General features: G+C 50.1%; 2 protein-coding genes across 21 annotated transcripts in view; both read right to left on the reverse strand.

The window, feature by feature from the left end:
* RBM44 (RNA binding motif protein 44) overlaps positions 1 to 2,896 on the reverse strand; it is a 39,494-nt gene extending 36,598 nt beyond the window's left edge. Inside the window, exon 1 of the mRNA XM_072719039.1 lies at positions 2,813 to 2,896. The gene's annotated coding sequence lies outside the window, so the exon portion shown is untranslated. The remainder of the gene's footprint in view (positions 1 to 2,812) is intronic.
* An 8,638-nt stretch (positions 2,897 to 11,534) lies between these two features.
* The window catches only part of LRRFIP1 (LRR binding FLII interacting protein 1), a 139,793-nt gene continuing 133,121 nt past the window's right edge, over positions 11,535 to 18,206 (reverse strand). For 18 of the 20 annotated variants that reach the window (XM_072719085.1, XM_072719080.1, XM_072719081.1 and 15 more), the window contains 5 exons: positions 17,803 to 17,852; positions 15,949 to 16,066; positions 15,215 to 15,294; positions 14,079 to 14,183; positions 11,535 to 12,393 (listed from right to left, as the gene is read on the reverse strand). In XM_072719085.1, the coding sequence (XP_072575186.1) occupies positions 12,283 to 12,393; positions 14,079 to 14,183; positions 15,215 to 15,294; positions 15,949 to 16,066; positions 17,803 to 17,852 (464 nt within the window). In that variant the 3' untranslated portion in view covers positions 11,535 to 12,282. The remainder of the gene's footprint in view (positions 12,394 to 14,078; positions 14,184 to 15,214; positions 15,295 to 15,948; positions 16,067 to 17,802; positions 17,853 to 18,206) is intronic. The other 2 variants (XM_072719082.1, XM_072719076.1) reach the window with 1 other exon arrangement.

Consider the following 18,206-nt stretch of genomic DNA (forward strand, 5'->3'; position numbering starts at 1 on the left):
TGATATAAAGAATATAATGTCACACATACACAAATGCATTAGTTTTTAAAACTGAGAGATGTATTTATTTATTTATTTATTTATTTATTTATTTATTTATTTGAGAGATGTATTTAAAAAGCAATTAAAACTAATATTCTAGCTGAGTAAGAGAAATATAACCTATATTTACATTGAATTTCAAAGATAATTAAGTAGGCAATAATATAGCATGGTTGCACTGATAAAGGTCAGGGAAACCTTATAAAGAAAGTGACATATAAGCTAAATCATGAAGGGCACATAGGGGCCAGCCACTAAGAAAGAGCATCTCAAAGGGGATAGAGCATCTCAAGTTAAAAGAACAAATATGGGATGGCTCAGGTAAAAGATGGATAAAAAGAGAAGACAAGACAACTAGACTTAGTACGTAGAAAAGTGAACTCATTATCATTGACAGTATATTCCAGATAAACATTTAAAATAAAGAGTAAGATGAAAAGAAAGCTAACTTATCAAAATAGCTGACATTCGAATAGATCAGTGGCTTCTTATTTTTTGGACCCAGGAAGTCTTCATGTTCTTAAAAAGTACTGGGAACCCCAAGGGGTATTTAAGTGGTCAATATCTAATAATACTTATCACATTAGAGTTAAAATAGAAAGATTTTAAATATTTACCCATAACACTAACAAACCCATTACTTAACATAAGTAACATTTTAAATGTAAAAATGTGTATTTTCACAAAAGCTGGTGAAATGAGCATTATTAACATTGTGCAAATCTCTTTAATATCTGTTGTAATTGGGATGCCTGGGTGGCTCAGTGATGCATCTACCTTTGGCTCAGGGCATGATCCTGGAGTCCCGGAATCGAGTCCTGCACTGGGCTCCCTGCATGGAACCTACTTCTCTCTCTGCCTGTGTCTCTGCCTCTCTCTCTGTGTTATGCATGAATAAAAAAATAAAATCTTAAAAAAAAATCTGCTGTAACAAGCTGGATTCTCATTCAGGTCTGATCCTGCATTCAAATCTGCATTCAATGTGTTACTAACTTCATTCTTAAAAATGAACAGATACCCAACATCAAAAACTTTGACAAAAAGAAAAATTTTAGTTAAAAAATAGAACACCTGCAAATCACACATCTAATAAGATTCAACTATCTGGAATATACAAAGTACTCTTACAATTCAGCAACAAAAAGACAACCCAATTTTTAAAATAAGCAAAAGAGGGGATCCCTGGGTGGCTCGGTGGTTTAGCGCCTGCTTTTGGCCCAGGGCGCGATCCTGGAGTCCTGGGATCGAGTCCCATGTCAGGCTCCTGGCTTGGAGCCTGCTTATCCCTCCTCCTGTGTCTCTGCCTCTCTCTCTCTGTCTCTCTCTCTCTCCCTCTCTGTCTATCATAAATAAATAAATAAATAAATAAATAAATAAATAAATAAATAAATAAATCTTTAAAAAAAATAAGCAAAAGATGTGAACAAACATTTCTCCAAAGATATAGAAAAGGCTAATAAACACATGAAAAGATTCTCAATTTATCAGTAATCACTGGGGAAGGGCAATTCAAACCCACAGTGAGATATTACTTTAGATCCACTAGGATGGTTATTTAAAAAAAAAAAAAAAAGCACACACAGAAAATTAGTGTTGGCAAGGGCATGGAGAAACCTGAACCCTCACACACTGCTGCTGAGAATGTAAAAACAATGTCCAGTTTGGCAAACAAGCGGGCAGTTCCCCAGCAGGTCAACTACAGAATGACCTCGTGCCCCAGCAACACCACTCCCAGGCATGTGCCCATTTCTATCCTGCTCTCTCGGTTCTCATTTACCTAACGATTCCCTCCTGTGTTCTTAATCCCAGAACCACCCCAGAAATCACAGGCCCCTTCCTTGACACCTCCTTCATCCCTACCAGGCCTGTGAGTTTTACATCAGACCCACCCTGGCCCAAGGACCGCTGCCTCTCACGGGGGTCGCAGCGATGACCACTCAGCAGGCAGGAATCATCTTTCCAGAATGCAGATCTGATCCCTTCAGCCTGGTCAGCCGCAGACTGCAAGTGTTTTTGGATGAAGATTAAAGACCCTGCAGGACATCTTACTAGACACCCAAGGAAGGGTCTGAACCCCTGCAACCCCAGGGCACCCCGTGCTGCAGGCACCCCTGCAGGAGGCACCCATGCTGCGAGAGGCACCCGGTGCTGCAGGAGGCACCGCGTGCTGCGGGAGGCACCCGTGCTGCAGGAGGCACCGCGTGCTGCAGGAGGCACCCGTGCTGCAGGAGGCACCCCGTGCTGCAGGAGGCACCGCGTGCTGCGGGAGGCACCCCGTGCTGCGGGAGGCACGCACCCCGTGCTGCAGGCGGCATCCCTGCAGGAGGCACCCCGTGCTGCGGGAGGCACCGCGTGCTGCGGGAGGCACCCCTGCAGGAGGCACGGCCCGTGCGCGCGCTGTCGCTGCCCCCAGCCCCCAGGAGCTCCCACCTGGACCCCCTGCTGCAGGGGGGCCCCTGCCGGCCTGGCCGCCGCCTGGCACTTGGTGGGAGTCGGGGTCGGCGGTCCGTCCCTGCAGCCGTGGCCGCGCAGGGAGCACACGGGGGCACGTGCCCCTCCGCAGGGACGTAACCGCCCCCGCCCCCCCATCCCCCCCTGCACGGCCGCTCTCGGGCGCGGCGAGGCGGGGCCCCGTCCGGGATCGAACGCCGGGACACTCGGGCAGGCGCGCCCCCGGGGTCTCGGCGGCCACCCTGCCCGGCCCCCGCCCCTGGGCCTCCCGCGGCGGCCCCCGCCCCCCAGCCACCCCCTGCGGGCCCGCCCGTCGCACCTGCACCTCGGAGCCGCCGCCACCGCCGCGGACCTCAGCTGCCGCCTCAGGACCCGGCGCGCTCCGCGTGCGGCCGCGGGGCACGTCGGGTAACGGACGCCGAAGGCCCGCCCACCTCCCGGCGGGCGCTCCCATTGGTCGGCGCCAGCAGGGCAGTGCCCTGATTGGCTGAGCGCGAGGGCGCGAACGCGGGAGGGCGGTGGCGGGCTGGCGCGGCGCCGGGGCGGCGGGAGACGACCTCCAGGCTGGGGCCCTCTCCTGGGGCAGCCGAGGCCCTGGTCTGGACGGGGCGGGGCTGCGAGGCCGCAGGACCCGAGAGTTGCAGGCCCAGGCCCAGCTGGCCCGTGGTGTGGGCCGCAGTGGCGGGACAGCCCTCCCCGACAGGTGCGCCTCCCCGACAGGTGCGCCTCCCCGACAGGTGCGCCTCCCCGACAGGTGCGCCTCCCCGACAGGTGACCCTCCCCGACAGGTGACCGCCTCCCCGACAGGTGACCCTCCCCGACAGGTGACCGCCTCCCAGACAGGTGACCCTCCCCGACAGGTGACCGCCTCCCAGACAGGTGACCCTCCCCGACAGGTGACCGCCTCCCAGACAGGTGACCCTCCCCGACAGGTGCCCCTTGCCGACAGGTGCGCCTCCCCGATAGGTGTCTGCCTCCCTGACAGGTGCCCCTCCCCGACAGGTGGCCCTCCCTGACAGGTCTCCCTCCCTGACAGGTGGCCCTCCCTGACAGGTCTCCCTCCCTGACAGGTGCGCCTCCCCGACAGGTGACCCTCCCCCTCCCTGATAAGTGTCCCCCCTCCCCGACAGGTGACCCTCGCCGACAGGTGCGCCTCCCCAACAGGTGTCTGCCTTCCTGACAGGTCTCCCTCCCTGACAGGTGTCTGCCTCACCGACAGGTGACCCTCCCCCTCCCTGATAAGTGTCCCCCCTCCCTGACAGGTGACCCTTGCCAACAGGTGACCCTCCCCGACAGGTGTGCCTCCCCGACAGGTGTTCGCCTCCCCGACAGGTGACCCTCCCCGACAGGTGCGCCTCCCTGACAGGTGACCCCGACAGGTACACCTCCCGGCAGGTGTCCGCCTCCCAGACAGGTGCGCCTCCCCGACAGGTGTCCGCCTCCCTGACAGGTGCCCCTCCCGGACAGGTGTCCCTCGCCGACAGGTGTCCCCCCTCCCTGACAGGTGTCCCTCCCGGACAGGTGACCCTCGCTGACAGGTGTCCCGAACGATGCCCGCCCCAGGCAGTCTGCTGGAGCACCTACCCAGGCAGGGGCCACCTTTAAGAAACCACCCAAAACCCAGTAGTCAAGACAGATAACATTTTAATTTCCTTTAAGGAAATCCAAGATGAACCGAGTATCCAAATCGGTATTCCTAGGTTTTCCTTCTGCCCCAGGCTCTCGATGGCTCTATGAGGATCCTGTCTTTCAAATGGGCGTATCCTTTTCTTCCATCCTGATTTTTTTTTTTTTGGCATTTAAGTTTTTGCTTTATCCTTATGTCTTAAGTTTTTGGTTGTTTTTAAAGACTTTTTTTTCTTAAAGGTTTTATTTTTAAGTGATCTATACCCAACATGGGCTTGGATTTACAACCCTGAGTTGCAGAGTTGCATGTTCTACCAACCGAGCCGGCCAGGCACCCCTAAATTTCTCGATTTAACATCGTTTCAGGTTGCATTAAAAGCTGCGTTTTCCGACACATCTGGGCATCCCCCACCAGCGCTGGGGCCGTGGGGTCCTGGCTTCTCTATGTCCTGATCCGGGAGCCCGAGGGCAGTAGGCTGCCCCACCGCCTTCTCCCCCTGGCAGCTCCACCGAGTCTGGACTCCCATGATTGACTCGGGGCTTAAACTTCTGATGTGAAGTTGTACATTTTTATGAAATCTGTCCATCTCTTTGTGGTTTATAGCCATGATTTTTTTTTGGCCCCATTCCGCGTTCTGAATAATGGCATTGACACAACAGCTTTTATTTGCTTCTTACAATTTGATTTTTTTTTTACATGTAATTTGTTCCTTATAATTTTCAAATATCTTAACATTGTGAAAATGAACATGTGTTTAATATAGACAATGCAGAAAAATGTAAAGAGGAAAACGAAAATCTTCTGTAATCTCCCAAAAACCTCCCTTTGGATGTTTTGGGGGCGCTGCATCAAGAGAGATATGATTGAGACTTCCTCTTGACAACTTCAGTGCCCTTCTGCGTATTCACCTGTCCTGGCAGGAGGTGTTAGACACGTGATTCCACAAACACCTGAGGTCCTGCTGTGCATCATGCAGGTCGAGGGGTATAAAGCTTAAGACAGTTTCTCTCAAAGAACATTGTGGACTAGAATGTGTGGAACAGACCGTTGCGCAGAAGAGCAGCTGCACTCCACGGGAACCACATCCTGGGAATCTTCCGGGAATGCCGCCGGCACCCTGAGCTAGGCTGGCTGTCCCCTCCCAGGGACCTGTCTGTCCTTGTACCTTTGTAATATCCAGGGCACCTGGCCGAGGCTACTCGCTGCCCTCATGGGTATTTTATCAAAATGATCTAGGCTACTGGTATTTTTTTTTAAACTTCCAGATGACTATTAGAATAACTGTGAGATTTATCCCTCCAAAAACTCAAAGTCATTTTCATAAGAAATGTATTAAATCTATAAATTTGGGAGAAAGTATATCTTTACAATATTTATTCTTACATCTCTATAGATTTTTATGTTGTATATCTCCTACTGAGATGTATAGGTTCTTAGGCTTTTTAGGGTTATTACTGTTGTTTTGGGGGCATTTTTCCACTGTTATGAATGAGAGTCCCCCATGATATTATCTAAATCTAACTGGTGAGTGTTGATACACAGATTCCTAGGAAATAAAAGCTTGTTTAGGCAATTATTTCTTGATTCAGCTTTTTGAGTCATTTGTGCTGCGGCAGCTACCTTTTCTGAGATGAGAGGCTGCAGCTTTAGCAGATCAAAATCAGACTTTCCCCTGTATTTTGTTTTCGCATTAATGTATTTCTGGTTGCATTCTCCTGTTTTACTTTGCTAAATCTTAACTATGCTAAATCTTGGGAAATTCTTTTCCTGGATCTGACCTTTTGTTTTATATTAGGTATACAGAAGCCAGGCATCATCTTTTTAGTACCCCACAGACTGCCCAAATGGTTCATGGGAGGACGGAGCAACGATTGTTTTGTTCCTTTTATGTTCCTTTACCAAATTAGAACTAGACAATCGGAGAAGGACAAACATTATATGGTCTCATTCATCTGGGGAACATAAAAAATAGTGAAAGGGAATAAAGGGGAAAGGAGAAAAAATGAGTGGGAAATATCAGAAAGGGAGACAGAACATGAGAGACTCCTAACTCTGGGAGATGAACAAGGGGTGGTAGAAAGGGTAGTGAGCGGGGGGTGGGGGTGACTGGGTGACGGGCACTGAGGGGGGCACTTGATGGGATGAGCACTGGGTGTCATTCTATATGTTGGCAAATTGAACACCAATAAAAATAAATAAAAAAAAACAAATTAGAACTAGATTTTTAAGATAGTAAATTAGGGGCGCCTGGGTGGCTCAGTTGGTTAAGCGTCCAAGTCTTGATATCGGTTCAGGTCATGATCTCAAGGTCATGAAATGGAGCCCCACATCGGGCTCTGTGCTGGGTGTGGAGCCTGCTTGGGATTCTCTTTCCTTCTCCCTCTATTCTCGCCCCCCCCACTTGCTCTGGCCTCACATCCTTTCTCTCTCTCTCTTAAAAACAAAGAAAATTAAAATGTTTTGATATGGAAACATTAAACCGCATGATCTTACACTCCACTTAGTAAAATCCTGGTGGGTGAGGCACTGCTGTTCTCAGGAGCTACAAAATTCCAGGCTGGCTGAGGCAGGTTGAGAAAATCCACGCAGACCAGAGCCAAGAAGCAAAGGTGGCTTTGCCCTGGGGTAACTTATAAGAGGAAAGCTCGGGCAGCAGGATATCTCAGCACACCTGACTTGCAGATGGGGCAACAGTTTGTTCAAAGCAGAAGAGAGCCAGACGGGTGCCGTCTTCAGGTGGCAGAGGTCGGGGGACTCCATGCACACCTATGGTGGTGGTGGTGAGCCCAGAAAGCTAGTAGTGAGGGGTAACGCAAACCTAAGGAACCCCCCTCCCTTATGTTGGCCACCCACATCTAAATACAGAACACGTACCACTTGAGATCCAGGGGGTTCTTTCAGCATTCTGAACCCAAAGCCAATGTGTGTGTGTGGGGGGGTGGTCCCCACGCAAAACATCAAACAATTTTTGGACACCAGCAAGTGTGAACTCAATTCTGACACTATCTACCTGGAGATAGTATCAGATTCCACAGGTTAGGGGGCCTGCCACCCTTCACCCCACCCAGCAGATGCCAGTTGCAAGTCCAGGTTGTCACCTGTGCTTCTGACCAACCAGCTACAGATTGGAGGTTCCAATGGCCTCCTCCGTAGGTTCAATTAACTGGCTAGAGTGGCTCACAGAACTCAGGGAAACACTAAAATTTACCAGCTTATTGAAGGATGTGATAAGAGATATGAATCAACAGCCAGATGAAGAGATACATAGGGTGAGGTCCTGAACAAGGGACCCTCTGTCCTCGTGGAGCTTGGAGCCTAGGTTGGTGGCACATAGAAGCGTTCTTGTTCCTCAACTGTGGAAGATCTCCAAAAAGGAAAAAGGACCAAAAAATCTCCTCTTGGGTTCTTATGGAGGCTTCGTTAAGTAGTCACGATTGACTAAGTAATTGGCCATTGGCTAATTCAACTTCCAGGCCCTCCCCTTTTCCTGGAGGTCAGGGGCGGCATGGAAAGTTCCAGCCCTCACTCACATGATTGGTCCTCCTGGCAATCAGCCCCTGCCCTTGGGTGGGGCCCGAAAGTCACCTTCACTGATAATAAGATGCCGGCTTCACCCTATGACTCTGCAGCACTTTCAGGTAAGGTGAATGAAGACCAAACACACGTAAGAAATACATTTTGGTCAACTGAATGACCACCTCAATGTATTTCTTATATATCATTATGTTACAGGAGCATTTATATAAATCTTTGAATATTTCTAGTTCAAGGACTCTTTCCCCAAGTCTGTGGTCTTGTCACATGCCACCCAAGGTGGGGGCAATTGCAAAGGGAGACCACCAGCCGTGGTCAGTGCCATTCCATTCAGGACTAGCAGAGCCTGCTTAGCATTCAGTGCTCTTGGGGACAGAGTAGGAGTCATCCGGCCAGTGGTGATGGGGGCTATTCTGGTAGAGAGGGGAAAGAAGCAGGCAGTTTTGGGAACCAGCCATGCATAGAGGTCACCCCAGCAGTGGGAAGGCAGTATGGTAGCATGTGTGGGGCTAAGACTTGGGACAGCTGCCTAGTTCCTGAGAGACTGGGAGCCGGGTGGAAACCCAGTCCTGGCGGCTCTTGGGCATAAGGCAGAGTCCTCCACCACTGAGCCGGGGTCCTCTAACTCCCCAGGTATCTCCACACCCAGGTGAGGGTCAGGCTGCAGATGCAGGGAACCAGGCACATCAACAGACAGGCATGTGCACACGTGTGCCACATCTGGCCAGGCCATTTGTAGAAACACACCAGATGCTTATGGTCCAGTTCCAAAATTCGAATCTGGCCGTCTCCACCTGGCACTTCTCCACCTACCACCCCCGCCCCATTCCACACTTCTGTAGTTATGTGTGTGTGTGGGTTCATCCTTAGGACCTTCTCTTCCTCAGAGCTACCACCTCCTTAAGGTGGGCATTTGTCTGGTGATCCCCCACCCCCCAAGCTCAGCGCTGTGCAAAGCAGAAATCCACAGTTGCTAAAGAATGATGTAAATTTTCCACAATATCAACAGTATGTTTTGAATCTTTACTTTACGTTTCAGGCGATCAGAATGGGATATCAAAAATGAACAATGGAAAATAAAACCTCACGGCAGTTCTGAACTGTAATTTGCATCATCCATGTAGACTGTCCATTTATAATGTCTTTTTAATGGGTTTCTCTAGGTCCTAAATGTCCCAAATGCCATTTTGTTTCTAAAAATGAAAACAATTTATGGGAAACATACAATAGGCATCCTGGTTCAGGTTTTTAACCACATATCTTCTTCTTCCAATTATTAAATTCAGGCCAAAGCAGTGTTTTTTTTTGTTTTGTTTTGTTTTTGTTTTTTTTTTTTTTTTATTCAGAGGCAGAGAGAGAGAGAGAGAGAGAGAGAGAGAGAGAGGCAGGCAGAGAGGTGGAGACACAGGCAGAGTGAGAAGCAGGCTCCATGCAGGGAGCCTGATGTGGGACTCGATCCCGGGTCTCCAGGATCACAACCCAGGCTGCAGGCGGCGCTAAACTGCTGCGCCACTGGGGCTGCCCCAAAGCAGTGGTTCTTAAGGCAAAAGCAGCACCCCCTCTAAGCAGACATTTGGTAAAGTGAAATATTCTTGTTTGTCACGACCGGGGGTGGGGCCTACTTGCATCTAGTGGGTAGAGGCTAGGGATGCTGCTCAACATCCTCTGATGCGCAGGACAGCCACCCAGCAACCAAGAATGATCCTGCCCAGGGTGTCAGTAATATGTGGTTGAGAAATTCAAGGATGAGAAAAGCTGGCAACAAATTCCGTATAGCAGGGACACCTGGGTGGCTTAGCAGTTGAGCATCTGCCTTCAGCTCAGGGCGTGAGCCCGGGGTCCTGGGATCGAGTCCTGCATCAGGATCCCCACAGGGAGCCTGCTTCTCCCTCTGCCGGTGTCTGCCTCTCTCTCTGTGTCTCTTGTGAATAAATAAAATCTTTTTTAAAAATACAAATTGCCTATAGCAGTATCTGATGAAAAGTTGTATTCTATGAAATAAATTAAAAAATCATATTCTATATTCCTCTGGATTAGGAAGTGTGTATAAAGTGGATTTGCTGGGGCGCCTGGGTGGCTCAGTAGGTTAAGCGTCTGCCTTTGGCTCAGGTCATGATCCCAGGGTTCTTGGGATCTAGCCCTACCTCAGGCTCCCTGCTCAGCCACTCTCCCTGCTTACAGTCTCTCTCTCTCTCTGTCAAATAAATAAAATATTTTTTTAAAAAATGGTTTTGCTGTTTCTGCAAATATTGGTGGGAAAGGTAGACCGCAAAGGTTTGACTTCTCTAGAGCCGATTTGGGAAAAGCCACCCTCCCAGGACTTGTGAGACAAGCCGTCCTCCTCTTACCAGCGGTGAGACCTCCAGCCAGTTAACTCCTTGGGCTCTGGGCTCCTCGTCGTGTAATCTCACAGACCTTTTGTGAAAATCGAGTGAGGGAAAATAGGAATCTAGCTGCCGGGCATGTGTACACGCTACACGTATTTGCTGTTATTAGTGTTATCTGTGATCTCCAAATATGATGTTTCGCCGGTTAAACACATTTGTATGAAGATGCTGTGGAAGAAATCTTAAGGATACGACAAGGAAGGAAACATTTCCTCTTTGCTGGCTGGCCTGCTACGGTCAGAGGACGGTGCCGGACGGACCCTGCAGGGAACCCGGGCTCCCCGTCCTGGTTCCTTCCTTCTTGTTCATGTGGCACCTGTGGTGTGAATGTGGGTCACCAGGGGGGCCCGCCCTCCCCAGTCCTGGCCCCTGGTTTCCTGCCTGCTGGCGTTGGTCCCTAGCACCCTCTGACTTCTCTGTCCCATTGTGGGCAGTGGCCCCAAGCCCTCTACTGAGGTCTCTGTCCCAATTTGTCCTCTCTGGTGTTCTCCCTCAGCCCCAGGGCATTCTTTAGAGTTCTCTTCCATCCTTCCTCTGTAGCCAATTCCCTGTGGGCTGATCATTCTCTGTATTACATTTTCCCTGCTCAAATTACTGGCAGTTCCCGTTTTTGGACCGGACCCTGATACCTTGCATTCCTGAAAGAACGTGGAATGCTTAACGCTCATGAGGTAGGGTTTCAAGCTTGGAAGTCTTTTGAAACCGATGCGTTTTGGCAAATCCTAGGTAAACATAAAAACCACGTTGCTGTGGAGAGTTGGCACTTCCATGGGATCAATGCAAGAGTAGGGTTCTGGATAAAAACACTGGTGTTGAACATGCAGCAGCTACAGCAGGCCTGTGGGCACCAACGCGTGGGCGGGGATTGGATGATCTTATCTATGGAGTGCTCAGGACGGAGATGTGAACCGCCAACCATCGTTGGCACAAGGAGTTGTGAATTCCTCTTGTGCCTGATGAAGTGTCGCCCTGTGTATCCCGGACCCAGACAGTGCTGGGGGACGGACCCTCGTGACCTCTAGCACTATGCTGGGAGTGTTGTCTCAACTATTCTCCCAACTCATGTCCTCTACTGGCATTCCCCAAGTATCAACACAAGGTATAGTTTCGGGGGACGCTGTCTGGCTGATATCCTGAAAAGCTGGCCTGCTTAACCAAGCTGGCTTGAAGGACAACACCCCAAAGAGTAATTAAAACATCAGCAAGTAGCCAAACTTTCTCTACTTTGCCCCTGAAGATAACGTAGTTGACTTTAATCTGTAGCTTCCTTGGTTTACTTGATATTCTAAGACTGCTGACCCTTGGGGGTGCACTATTCTTGCTCACTGTGAATAGACTTTTTTTTTTTACAGGGAAAGAGAAGCTAACTGCTTCGCTCTACTCAAAAAAGGAAAGAGATGATCCCAAATGTATAGAACAATGAATATGGAATAAAAATCTTCGTTTTCAGTGCAAAAAAATAAAAAAATAAAAAACACCACATCCCTACAGTCTTTCAGCATTGAAGTTTTTAATTTTTCTAATAGTACATTCTTTAAAAGGAGTTCACAACTTCAAGTCCAAATAGAAGGGTTACATAGCGCGAATGGAAAGCTGTCATCGTTGGTGGAGCTACTGCCTAGTTACCCTGGAAAAAAGTGTTCTTAGGGTTGAACTGATGCAAAAATCCCTTAGAAAAGCTTCATTTGTTGCCTGTAAAGAGTCTTCTTAAGGTCACTTTTACTTCCAGACCATCCCCTTGTTTCTAGCGAAAGAGTTTTGCTTGGTAATGGCTTGTGGTTCCACAGTGTTTTGTGTATGAAAGCGTAGACTAAGAGAAACTACCAACGTTGCTCAAACTGTAGATCCTGCCCCCAAAGAAGTCCCAACACTGTAACATTTCCCCTCAATTTGCAGCAAGACACATGAAAAGAAAACTCAAGTCCCATTTGAATCTTGACTTTGATCGCCATGTGCGGTGGCGCCGCGAGGCTGCTCCTCGGAGCTCCCGGGCGCCTGGTGTGCTTGGAAAGGACCCACGGGTTCGGAGGGGTGGCCCGGCCCGGGTCGGGGTCCACGGTTGGAGGCATCCGGTGGCTGCTGGGGCCGCGGGTGAGCCGGCTCAGGGGTGCGCGGGAGCCAAGTGCTCACCGGGTGCTCTCGGAAGCGGGGGACACAGCAGCAGTCCCGGACAGTAGCAGAGGCGAGCCCACGACACCGTGCCCTCCATCCACCCACCGGGTTCCTGGGCAGGCCTGGTGCTTACTGCTGGGACAAGAGCGCACTCCGATTCGCTTTCATCTTTTCCAGACGCTTCACTAAGTGGCCGTTGCTCACCTCGAGCTCTTCTGTTTTGTCCAATGCACAGCGCAGCTGGAAACAAAGAGGAAAGGCAGCTTTGAGGAACTCGCTTCCTCCAAACGTCAGAGATTGGCCAAGAGTCCATCCTACCGCAAAAGACAGTCACAGCTGGACCCACTGAGTTCCTAGAAGTATGCAAATACACATGCATGTGTACACACATATTTCTTAACTATTCCGTTAGGGATACAAGGCACAGAATTCTGGCCTCGTGAGTAACTAGGCAACCCTCCTTCTCTGAAACAACTTGATCTCACACAGCACACAGTCTTGAGGGGCTGATGGTCTCACGAAGGGTAAGTGAGGCAAACAGGTTAAGAGCTGAGCCCAGACCAGTTGGAAGAGTTGGTCCTGGGCAGCTGGGAGCAAGGTCTCGATGGCTAGAGACCAAAGTGGGAATAGCTGAGGCCAAGATGATGGCAACCTGGAGCCAGGGCCACAGAGCCTGGGAGTCAGAGTGGAAGCCACACCAACAGGGAGCCATCTGGCCCAGTGGACAGCAGGGCAGAGCACAAGGCGCCTCAGAGTGGGGGTACACCAGCCACATGATTGTGGAGACGTGCACCATCGGAACAGAGTCTGTGGCTCTGCTTCTAATCCAAAACCCTCAGGGAGGGTGGCTGGGGTCCTGGCACAGGTTCGCCTCCCCGCAGGCCCTCTCACTGGCAGAGGCAAGCCTCTCTGCAGGACATTCCCCCAAGTCAGGCCTGGAGTACTCCTACAAATCAAAACCAAGCATAACTCCACGAATCAATAAAGGCATGAAGGACAAGCCATCTGAGCCAGCAACAGAATCAGATCCTCCAAGATTGAACCTAAAACAGAACAGCTGTGGGCAGCCCAGGTGGCTCAGGGGTTTAGCATCTGCCTTTGGCCCAGGGTGTGATTCTGGAGACCCGGGATTGAGTCCCACGTCAGGCTCCCTGCATGGAGCCTGCTTCTCCCTCTGCCTGGGTCTCTGCCCCTCTCTCTCTCTCTCTCTCTCTCTCTCTCTCTCTGTGTATTCTCATGAATAAATAAAATCTTTAAAAAACAAAAACAGAACAGCTGTGTAGGACATCTTCAAAAAGATGAGGATACAGTTAACATAAACATACAACCAAGCAACCATCAAGAATGAATACACTTAAAAAAAAAAAAAAAACTAGCAAAAGGTACACAGGGAGACCTAGCAGCAGAGGGGTAAGGAGCTGGGAGGTGGAAGAAATGTGGGGGCTGCAGGGACGGGGTCTGACGGCCTTGGCTTAGAGCCCCGGAGGGACGTGGAGACACCAGGGAACAGGCATACTTGAGGAGGTCATGGGTGAAAACTTTCCAAACTTGGTTTAAAAAAAAGACCTCATGGATCCAAGAAACACAATCCATCCCGAGCAGAACAAACAGCAAGAAACCTGCATAGAACACATCAGGGTGAAGCTGCAGAAAATCAAAGACAAAAAGGATCTGAGAGAAGCGAGAGGGAAAGGGTGGCCTACAAAGGCCCCCCAGGGAGGAGGACAGACTCTGGGCGGCCTCGCAGCCACAGTCACCAGGAGACCCGGGATCGGGCACCAGGCTCCCTGGGGCGATGGCTCAGTGCATCAGGGTGGCTTGGCACCACGTGGCCTGGAACTTTCTGGGGGGCCATTATACTCCGTCTGCTGCCACCTAGACGGTCATTTCCTGTTTTTTCCCTGCAAACAGCCTAGAAAATTTACCTCTCTTTGGAGTTTCCGTTTTTCAGCCTTAAGTTCATCTTCTATTTTCTCGGCGTTTTCAGCAGCCGATTTATAACGGGACACTTGACTCTCTAACCTTATTACCTAAAAGAAGGGAAACACCACATGTGTCAATTCACAGGCCTGTTTTCTTTCCTCGGCTGCCCTAACGATGTGTGATGGAAGGACGTGGTTCGTCAAATGGGAGGACAGGCTGCGCCAATCATCATGATCTAGCACCCTGGGCTACCGTATAGGTTCTGGCCAAGCAAGTGGGTTTGAGCAGCCCGGGGTTGAGGGCCCCATTCCCTCTCTGGCCTTAGTCCAAAAACCTGACTCCCACAGTGCTGCTGTCCCTCCCCAATGCGGGACCATTCTGCAGGAGAAGGTAGGTCGAGGCAGAAGTTTCCACTAGGACCTCAGCTCCTGTCCAGTCTCTCCTGGGGTGGCATGGTGGGGAGGCAGCAAGGGAGGAAGGCAGGCCAGGAAGCAGTAGAGAGGAAGAGGAGGCTTGGGGACGGCATTGCACAGCCAGGCCTGTGGTGAGGGACAGGAGCAGCTACCAACCCACTGGAGACTTGCAGTCTGCTGAGACCCAAAGCATGCTCCCTCAACGCATCCCGTCCTAGGTGTGCTGCTCTCAGTCCTGTTTTCCCAAAAATGGACCCCTAACTGAGCAGGGAAAGAGTACTGAATCTTCTCTCCCTTTGCTTAGGGCACAACTTGTCCCAGATTTGCCCAATGTCAGAGGCATAAATACCCCAAATCTAGGAACCAGAGAGAGCTACCCTGTTGGGAGAAGAAGGCAGAGAATCCAGGCGAGAGGGATGGCCTCACACTAAGTGCTTTCTAACTGAGCTATTTCTAAAGAACAACACTTTTAAAAACGGCTCAGCCCTTAGCGACCTTCCGCAAGCAGCCGTTGTTCTAAGGGGTTAGTATCCAACAGCCCGAGTCCTGCTAGTGAGCTTTCCTCCGCTACTTTCTCTCTCTGCAGGAAACCCACTGAGGGCCTTTTCTGGTCCTGCACGCCTCCGCTCCTCCCTGCACTCAGCCTTCCAGGGCGAGTTCTAGCAAGGACAACTCCGGTCATCATCGCTCTCGCTGCCCATTATTGCTTAAAAGAGCACACGTACATTTTGTTCTAATGCGGTTATCTCTTGCTCAGATTTTGCAAGTTTAAATTTGAGGTCGCTGATCTGTCTGTTGGCATCCCCTAAAGGTTGAAAGAGAAGGAAAATCTGTTAAGCTCCTGGGCTTTTAAAATGCTCAGACAATAGTTACTGGGATCCAAGCCCCTACCTAGTAATGGGCATGCAAATCTGTACGTTCTGGCCAGTGGCCTGACAACAGGGGGAGCTGAGAGAAGCGCGCTCTCCATGCACCCAGGCTGGGCAAGTGCCAGGCAGGAGAGCACCGCTGGGCACAGAACACAAAGGAATGGTCAGGGGAAGGAAAGGGGGAGGCTGGGAGTAATTTTATCTTCCTTTAAGCCTCTTTCTAGGTTACTTGTATAGAAAGATACCTTCTAATTTTTCCATACAATCGGCTGATCAAAAGACAGCTGTATCCAGCATGACAAATGCTGTTTCTCACTGTGCATCACGTGGTGGTAACTTGGTGCACGTTTGGGGGCACCCGTTCTAGTCCTTAGGCTCAGACAGAGACACCCTTGCTCTGCCCACCTGCCCATCCTCATTCTGCCCCCTCACAGAAACACCCCTGCAGTGCTGTGCTGAGCTCAAGGGCTTTTGAGGGGCCCAGGGGAGCGTCAGGCACTCTTTGCCATGATGGTTTTTCTCTTCTAGCCCAAGTATAATAAAAACAGGACACGTCAAGGGTTTACTTCTACACAAGCATGGACATTTACTTTGTAGATCCATTACATGCATGTCTGTCCCGTTTTCTAAGACATCGTTTCCAGGGTGCAGATTGTCTAGCTTGCTGTTCTTCTGTCTCTCTTCCAGCTGTCCTTTGAGTTTCTTAATCTGAAAACGCCCACCAATAAGATAAGTGAATTCCTCTATTCTGAGTGAGCCCGAAGCCAAGCTCAGAGCCTATGACAAAGGAAGCGGCGTGTAAAGGAAAAACCAACACCCCATACGTACAGTCGGCTGCTGCTGTGGAGTTATTATTTTGTGTGTCCAAGGTGCCAGAGAGATAGGGGTTATGTAAAGAAGCACGAGAGAAATGTAGTTAACAGTTACGATCCACCAGCCACCACAGGGAGTCTCTCACCTTTGATAACCAATCCCAATAAATCCACGAACAACCTTCTGCCAGTTAGTCATCTTCTCGGCAAGTAATAGCGTAATGGGTGAAAATGGAATTGTTATTTACGAGATCATGGCAGGAATTATTTTGTAACTCTGGGTGAAAAGTTGTTTCTAAGGTTGAAATTCCTCTTGAATTCAGGAGGAGATGGTACGTAACGTACTTTAAATGTGCTGATCTCAGAGTTAGCGCGTCAGTGCGCCAGTAGCCTTTGCTTTATTCACGAAGAAGCCAGGAAGGGCCTCCCAGAGGGACTGTCCTCGAGTGCCTAGCAGAACCAAGGGCTCCCTCACAGAGCCCGTGCCCGTCGCAGGTCCGCCACCTTCAGGGAGCTGGTCTCTGCAGAGCTCTCCTGTCAGCAGCCACGGCTGTGGACGGTCACGGTGTCTGGGGGGTGGTCTCCCAGCCCTTCTCCTGCTAACCTCCAATATCTGGATCTGGTGGGAGCCCCCACCTCCCCCAACAACCACCCCAGCAGAGCAGAGGCCTGCAAGCACGTATTGCCCACTGGTGCGCACCGTCCTGTGGAGATGAGTGCAGAATTAACGATGGGCACCTGTTTTCAAAAGATCACAGGAACCTCAATGCTGCTACTACATCGAGTGCTTTTCCCAATTTTGAGAGAAACCTTCAGCAGAATTGTAAAAAGTAAAGTGAAATACCTTTGATTAGGCTTATTGAGGAAAATGGGAGGAAGTGAGTTTCCTTAGAAAGTGATTGTGGAGTGATGATGATGGGGCACCTGGGGGGCTCAGTCGGTGAAGTGTCTGCCTTCGGCTCAGGTCATGATCCCAGGGTCCTGGGCTGGAGCCCCGAGTCGGGCTCCCTGCTCAGTGGGGAGCCTGCTTCTCCCTCTGCCTCTGCCCCTCCCCCCAACTCTCTCTCTCTAATAAATAAAATCAGATTAAAAAGAAAATTACCGTGGAATGGTTTACTAACTACCCTGCAGACAAAAAAGACCAAACAGGTCAACCAGTTAGTGTTTCTCGAGGTGGAAGAGAGTGGCGAAGGTAAACCACAAGTAAAACAACTCTGAGCAGTTACAACAAGAAAATACCTTCTGGACAGGGGTGCTGATCACTGAGAGGTCCCCCACACCGACTTCTCTGGGCCAGCAGGAGTCAGGGAAGTGGTGGTTGGAATGACTCCAGAAAGCTCTTGCCTCTCCACCATTAATCTAGGCCCTTCCACGTTATTTTAAGCAGCAATTGGCGTAGAGTGTACCACGTTCTGTTCCATGGCCTCGAGCCTTTGGGACATCCTCTCTAAACCTCACATGACTTACGATGTCCTACTTAGATAAAAAATCGTAAGGACACAGGTTGGGTTGATAATTGCTTTCAGGCATGATGCGTTTAGGGTTTTCCTGATAAAGCAAGTAAGTATGGGAAGGTTCTCAGGTTTGGTTGCCCCCGCTGGAGAACTCAGAAAGTAATAAAAAGATCGTTACCTGTTCCAACAAGCACTCCCGTTCATCAACAAGCTTTTTCAACCTAATATCTAAAGAAATCAGAAAGATAGAGGTTGAGGAGAATCCGTGTAGCGCACCGTTCGGCAGAATGCTAAATGGAAGAGTGAGCATTCAGGTTAGTGAAACTAATGATGAAGGTATTATACACATACCACAACGAATGAGGCCACACACAGGACTGGGGAAGACGTCAGCCGAGGGAGGTTGAGTGGGGTCAACCTCCCAGCACATGCTTATCTCGTCAGGGGCAGCATCCGTCTGCATGCAAACAGGCTAATCTTCTACTTGGGGTTAGCATGCAAGAGCTCTAGGGCCAAACCGCACTGCAACACAAGATCTCACAGGCTTCGTGGTTTAACATCATTAGGAAGGTACAAACACAC

This window comes from Vulpes vulpes, chromosome 9 (genome assembly GCF_048418805.1).
Source record: "Vulpes vulpes isolate BD-2025 chromosome 9, VulVul3, whole genome shotgun sequence".
Classification (NCBI taxonomy): Eukaryota; Metazoa; Chordata; class Mammalia; order Carnivora; family Canidae; genus Vulpes; species Vulpes vulpes.